General features: G+C 44.3%; 1 protein-coding gene across 1 annotated transcript; it reads left to right on the top strand.

Moving 5' to 3' along the window:
- Positions 1-6,258: 6,258 nt before the first annotated feature.
- On the top strand, positions 6,259-7,206 carry LOC122925437 (putative olfactory receptor 5AK3). The gene has a single exon (XM_044276797.1). The coding sequence runs from the start codon at positions 6,259-6,261 to the stop codon at positions 7,204-7,206; it is 948 nt and encodes a 315-aa protein (XP_044132732.1).
- The last annotated feature ends 691 nt before the right edge of the window (positions 7,207-7,897 follow it).

Here is a 7,897-nt window from a genome sequence, read left to right on the forward strand (position 1 = left end):
CATGCTCTTGCCACCTCTTCACTCTGTCACTGGGTCACTGGGTTGACTCCTCATATTGTTGCCACCTCTACACTCTGTGTGAGGGACACTGTGTTGACTAATCAGGATGTAGCCACCTCACTAATCTGTGATTGGACCACTATGTTGTCTCTTTCTGGTGTTCCCACCTCGTCACTCTGTCACTGGGCCACTGTGTTGACTCCTCATATTGTTGCCACCTTCCCACTCTGTGACTGTGCCACTGTGTTGACTCCTCATGCTGTTGCCACCTCACCAGTCTGTGAATAGACCACTGTGTTTACTTCTCACGCTGATGACACCATAGCACTGTGAAAGTGGACAACTTTTTTGTCTTCTCATGCTGTTTCCACCTCATAACTCTGTGACAGGGCCACTATATTAATTCCTTATGCTTTTATCACCTCACCACTCTGTGACTGGGCCACTATGTGGACTCCTCATGCTGTTGCCACCTCTTCACTCTGTCACTAGGCCACTGTCTTGTATACACATGCTGTTGCCACCTCATCACTCTTTTACTAGACCACTGTGTTGTCTTTTCATGCTGTTTCCACCTTATCACTTTGTTACAGGGCCACTGTGTTGACTACTCATGCTGTTGCCACATCACCACTCTGTCACTAGGCCACTGTGTTAACTCATCATACTGTTGCCACCCTTAACACTCTGTGACTGGGCCACTGTGTTGACTCCTCATGCTGTTGCCACCTCACCAGTCTGTGAATAGACCACTATGTTGACTCCTCACGCTGTTGCCACCTTACCAGTCTGTGAATAGACCACTGTGTTTACTCCTCATGCTGATGCCACCATAGCAATGTGAAAGTGGACAACTTTTTTGTCTTCTCATGCTGTTGCCACCTCATAACTCTTTGACAGGGCCACTATATTAATTCCTTATGCTTTTACCTCCTCACAACTCTGTGACTGGGCCACTATGTTGACTCCTCATGTTGTTGCCACCTCTTCACTCTGTCACTAGGCCACTGTGTTGAATACTCATGCTGTTGGCACCTCACCACTCTGTCACTAGGCCACTGTTTTGTATACTCATGCTGTTGCCACCTCACCACTCTTTTACTAGACCACTGTGTTGTCTTCTCATGCTGCTTCCACCTTATCACTTTGTGACAGGACCACTGTGTTGACTCCTCATGCTGTTGCCACCTCTCTGACTGGGCCACTGTATTCACTCATCATGCTATTGCCACCACATCCCTCTGTCTCTGGGCCACTGTGTTGACTCCTCATGTTCTTGCCACCTCCCCACTCTGTCACTAGGCCACTGTGTTTACTCCTCATGCTGTTGCCATCTCATCCCTCTTTTATTGGACCACTGTGTTGCCTCCGCAAGCTGTTGCCACCTCACCACTCTGTGACTGGGCCACTGTGTAGACTACTCATTCTGTTACCACCTCACCACTCTGTGACTTAGTCACTGTTTTGACTCCTCATGCTGTTGCCACCTCACCACTCTGTCACTAGTCCACTATGTTGACTCCTCATGACTCTCTGACTGGGCACTGTGTTGACTCTTTATATTGTTGCCACCACACCCCTCTGTCACTGGGCACTGTGTTGACTCTTTATATTGTTGCCACCTCCCCACTCTGTAACTGGACTACAGTGTTGTCTCCTCATGATGTTGCCACCTCATCACTCTGTGTCAGGAGGAAAAAAAGACAATGCATCAGCACCCTGCAAATCAGATAAAGTATAATAATGCCAAAAATTATAGTGCTTATGCTACACTTATTTATAAAGTGAGATGCTTGGCCAATGCATTTTGTACAAAACCATCTGAGCCCGTCTGCCATACCTCAAGGCGATTTCTGTTAGACGGGTCTTAACACTAAATACTACCTGTTATGCGCCATAATGGCCGCCATAAAGTTCAGGGAGTGTTGGATCCACATACATGCTGGATGGCGCACAGCAGGTAGTATTTAGTGTTAGCATCCCTTGTAATGGAAGCCATTATGGCACCAAAAATGGTAAAAGGCAGAGTGGATCCAGCATGCATGTGGATCCAGCACTCCCTAAACTTTATGGCGGCCATTATAGCGCATAACAGGTAGTATTTAGTGTTAGGACCCATCTAACAGAGATCGCCTTGACGAACAGCAGACGGGCTCAGATGGTTTTGTACAAAATGCATTGACCAAGCATCTCACTTTATAAATAAGTGTAGCATTAGCACTATAATTTTGGGCATTATTGTACTTTATCTGATTTGCAAGGTGCTGCTGCATTGTCTTTTTTTCCTCTAGGTCTTTGCCATGGCAGCGTGCACCTGCGCACTGGGAGGTGCTGACTAACCCCCTTTTTTTGCACACTCTGTGTCAGGGCCTCTGTGTTGACTCCTCATGCTGTTACCACCTGACCACTCTATAACTGGGCAACCTTGTTATCTCCTCATGTTGTTGACACCTTATCACTCTGTGATAGGGCCACTGTTTTGAATCCTCAAGCTGTTGCCACCTCACCACATTGTCACTAGTCCACTGTGTTGTCTCTTCATGCTCTCATGCTGTTGCCACCTCATTGTTCTGTGACAGGGCCACTGTGTTGACTCCTGATGTTGATACCACCTCACCAATATATAACTGGGCTACTTTGTTGTCTCATCATGCTGTTGACACTTCATCACTCTGTGAGAGGGCCACTGTGTTGACTCCTCATGCTGTTGCCACCTCCGCACTCTGTGACAGGACCACTGTGTTGACTCCTCATGCTGTTGCCACCTCACCACTCTGTGACTAGACTACTGTGTTGACTCCTCATGCTGTTGCCACCTCACTACTCTGTGACTGGACCACTGTGTTGTCTCCTCATGCTGTTGCCACCTCACCACTCTGTCACTGGGCCACTGTGTTGACTTCTCATGCTGTTGCCACCTCCCCACTCTGTGACAGGGCCCTGTGTTGACTCCTCATGCTGTTTCCACCTCATCACTCTTTGACGGGGACACTGTGTTGACTCCTCATGATGTTACCACTTCACTACTCTATAACTGGGCCACATTGTTGTCTCCTCATGCTAATGACACCTTATCACTCTGTGACAGGGCCACTGTGTTCACTCCTCATGCTATTGCCACCACGCCACTCTGTCACTGGGCCACTGTGTTGACTCCTCATATTGTTGCCACCTCATCACTCTGTGTCAGGGCCACTGTGTTCACTCCTCAGGCTGTAGCCACCTCACCAATCTGTGATTGGACCACTATGTTGTCTCCTTCTGCTGTTGCCACCTCGTCACTCTGTAATAGGGTCACTGTTTTGACTCATCATGCTGTTGCCACCTCACTACTCTGTCACTAGGCCACTGTGTTGACTCATCATACTGTTGCCACCCTTACCACTCTGTGACTAGGCCACTGTGTTGACTCCTCATGCTGTTGCCACCTCACTTCTCATTCTTTTTCCACCATAGCACTGTGAAAGTGGAGAACTTTTTTGTCTTCTCATGCTGTTTCCACCTCACCAATCTTTTGCTAGACCACTGTGTTGTGTTCTCCTGCTGTTTCCACCTCATCACTCTGTGTCAGGGCCAGTGTGTTTACTCCTCAGGCTGTAGCCACCTCACCAATCTGTCATTAGACCACTATGTTGGCTCCTTCTGATGTTGCCACATCGTCACTCTGGGATAGGGCCACTGTATTGATTCCTCATGTTGTTGCCACCTCACTACTCTGTCACTAGGCCACTGTGTTGAGCCATCATGCTGCTGCCACTCTTACCACTCTGTGACTGGGCCACTGTGTTGACTCCTCATGCTGTTGCCACCTCACTAGTCTGAATAGGCCATTGTGTTGACTCCTCATGCTGTTGCCACCAAAGCACTATGCAAGTGGGCCACTTTTTTGTCTTCTCTTGCTGTTGCCACCTCATAACTGTGCCAGGGCCACTGTGTTGAATACTCATGCTGTTGGCACCTCACCACTCTGTCACTGGGCCACTGTGTTGAATACTCATGCTGTTGGCACCTCACCACTCTGTCACTAGGCCACTGTGTTGAATACTCATGCTGTTACCACCTCACCACTCTTTTACTAGACCACTGTGTTGTCTTCTCATGCTGTTTCCACCTCATCACTTTGAGTCAGGGCCACTGTGTTGACTCCTCATGCTGTTTCCACCTCACGACTCTGTGACTGGGCCACTGTGTTGTCTCCTCATATTGTTGCCACCTTCCCACTCTGTGACTGTGCCACGGTGTTGACTCCTCTTGCTGTTGCCACCTCGCCACTCTGTGACTGGACCACTTTTTTGACTCCTTATGCTGCTGCCACCACATTATTCTGTGACATGGCCACTGGGTTGACTCCTCATGATGTTGCCTCCTCACCACTCTATGATTGAGCCTCTGTGTTGATTTCTCATGCTATTGTGACCTCACAACTCTGTCACTAGGCCACTATGTTGACTTCTCATGCTATTGCCACTTCACTACTTTGTCACTGGGTCAATGTGTTGACTCCTCGTGTTATTTTCACCCTCACCACTTTGAGAATGGGCCACTGTGTCGACTCCTCATGCTTTTGCCACCTCACCACTCTGTGATGGGGCCACTATTGTCCCTGTATGTCTTTGTTGACATCACTATTTATTTTTCCCTTTTTCTGATCTGTCAGACGGAAGTAAAAATTACAAACATAACGGATCTGTGAAGAAGCCATAAAGCCTGTGTCACATTGTCCCTATTTTGCATCAGGATTGAATCATGATTTAGTAGCCAAAAGCAGGAGTGGGTACAAAACACAGAAGACATACAAATATTTCATTCACTTGTCATCTCTGTTTTGGGTCCACTCCTGTTTTGTTTTGGCCTTAGCAATACTGATGAATTACTAACCAAATGCTGACCATGTGAATAATGATGCTCAAAAGATATTTTTTTTTTTTCTTATGACAGATGAGAAGAAGGGCAAAATAAACAGTGATGTCAATACAAACTTACTGCTGACACCCTCTCTACTCTGTCAGGGGACTCTACTTGTCTGAGTGTGTAACAGAACAGGTTCTGTAGACATTTATGCTGATTCAGCTGATGACAGTGAAAAAGGAGCACGCTTTTTCACTCTATAATAGAATCTTGGGTCACTGCACAGTTCTTTATACCTGGCGCTAACATTGACCTATAAGGCTGAGTTTACACTTCAGCTATTTGGTCAGTTTTGGCCCTTTAAATGGACAAATAAGGGAAGTGTGCAGTGATTTTAAGAGTGACGTCTGTCATCTGCATGTTATACTGACTCACAGTGTTATTTCACTACCACATCAAACTCCCTAGGTGTGTTATTGCAAGGCACAGTGTTCTGCACCACCATACAGGGTCTCAGCAGCAATAGCTGATTTTTAACAAAATTAATCTTTTTGGGAAATTCAGCTATCATCCAAATCCAATTTTTTAGAAATTCACTCATCTCTAGACAAAACAAAAGATAACATCAGAGGGAAAGACATCAGACAAAGGTGAGGTCACAAATAGGCAGCAGGTGAATGATCCAGGACCCTGAGCGCCTACAAACACAGCTTGTGAAACAGGAAGACCAAATACAGGGATCTGTGTTCAGCTGTTGCCTGTTTTAATACCATATAGACAGGAAACAGAGGAAGTTGGTACTGAGTCTAATTGGCCAGTAGTCCCTGCTCCATGATAGGCCGATCATCCCCACTGTCAGCTGGACTGGTTAGCAATGTAATGAAGTTATGACGGCAGGGCCACATTATGGAGGCTGGACCCCATAAAAAGAACAGATTTGCTACACGCAGATAGCATATAAAAATCACATCTATCGCCAATGAACAAGCTTTCTCCTAATTTCTAACCAAACATATTATTAATTGTTTAGTTTTATACTGTCTTATTTTCAGCTATAAGAAGCCTCTCCCAGTGAGCCACTTAACTATCAGTTAATCTAAATAACTGGTCCCATCTGTCTACTTCAGTCACTTGAGTGTGATTATCATGCCAGGATGATGTGGGAATCTCTGTTTATCTAACATTATAAAATCCATCAGCATGAAAGTAATTTATTCATTGCCATCAAAAGACCCAACAAGGCTTATACAGTATATCACAGCTATAAATACCCCAGACCCCTTCTCAGCCTCCTCTGAGGGGGATCATTAGTAAGTAGAATATAGTACCTAATATTATTTTTAGGACTATACAATTTAGGTCTTCTCAGATATGTAACGGCTTACATTTTCTCAATTTACAGGAGAAAATATGTGTGAGGAGAATCAGACACAAATCACTCAGATACGTCTTCTTGGATTCCGAGGTCTACACAAGTACAAGACTCTTCTATTCATTGGTCTTTTCCTGACTTATGCATTTATCATTGTTGGAAACCTTCTAATCATCCTTTTAGTGACCACTTTTGACCACCTCAAAACCCCAATGTTCATCTTTCTGAAACACTTATCCATAGCTGATGTTTTAGTAACCACCAGCATTGTGCCCATGATGCTGGGCATAATATATGACGAGGAGGGAATTTTGCCCCTTTGGGGCTGTCTCATGCAGTTGTATTCCTTTGGTATATGTGGATTTATTCAATGTCTTCTCATTGCTCTCATGTCATATGATCGATACTTGGCCATTTGCCATCCATTACGTTATTCTTCACTGATGAGTCCAGATCTTTGTCTCCAGCTCATTATTGGGTCATGGTTTTTAGTCACTGTTTTGACATCGAGTGAGTTCTTTATTTTCATACAGTTTAAGTTCTGTGGTTTGAATTACATTGACCATTTTTTCTGTGACTTTGGTCCCATGGTAGAATTGATCACTTCAGACATTTCAATTTTCCTGTTACAAGACTTTGTTTTTTGTATCTTTGAGATATTTTTTCCATTTACATTTATCATTATGACCTACATTTTTATTTTCTTCACCATCCTTAAAATTTCTTCAGCTTATGGTAGAAGAAAAACCTTTGCCACTTGTAGCTCTCACCTGACCACAGTATGTGTATATTATGGAACCCTAATCACAGTTTACATGGCTCCATCTGAAGAAACCACATCCAATACCAATAAATACAGATCTCTCTTGTACATAGTAGTGACACCAGTGATGAACCCCATCATCTACAGCCTGAGGAACAGTGAGATCAAGAAAGCTATCCAGAAGATGATGAGTTACATCTTTCAGAATGGATGGAAAAGATGAAACATTTGCTTCAAATGTGCAGTGCTACATGATGGCCCTATTTAATATTGGTTTAAAGAATCACCAGCATTGTCTTGACCTGCAACATGTGCTATTGCCTAAACATAGAAAACCTATTTTTTTTTTTCATGGCTGCTTATATACTTTGTATTGGAGAGGCTGCTTTACACAAATTTCACATGACTGTTCATTGTGACTGACCAAATATTTGTGTTTACTTGTAAATATATGCCTTAGAAAAATAATTTACGCATATGCAATTTCCAACTTTTAGCAGTAGTTGAGAAAAGCTGGTTTCTGTTCCAGCATGACTGCGCCGCTTTGCACAACTTAAGCTTCATAAAGGCATGATTTATCTGTCTAATGGCCTAGCCAGTTTACATTTTTTTTTTCATTCTAATTCTTCGTTCCCTCTTTCCAAGAGCCATAACTGTTAACTTTTTTGATTTCTGCAGGACGAGTTCTACATTAAAATAGCACTATTCAATTAATTATTTACAATAAAAAAATATTTGTGTGACACAGTGAAAGGGTTGGTGTAGAGAGGACGTTATTTTTATCCCAGCATGTGCTGCTGGACTGATTGACACTCAGGTGAGGTCAAGCACCACCAGACGGTTGGGGCTTTGCTGACAGCTGTCTTAAAAGGCTAGCTGGACTGCAGTAGGTGGCATGTGAGGCCTGTGGCTGG

The sequence above is a fragment of the Bufo gargarizans genome, chromosome 2 (genome assembly GCF_014858855.1).
Source record: "Bufo gargarizans isolate SCDJY-AF-19 chromosome 2, ASM1485885v1, whole genome shotgun sequence".
NCBI lineage: Eukaryota > Metazoa > Chordata > Amphibia > Anura > Bufonidae > Bufo > Bufo gargarizans.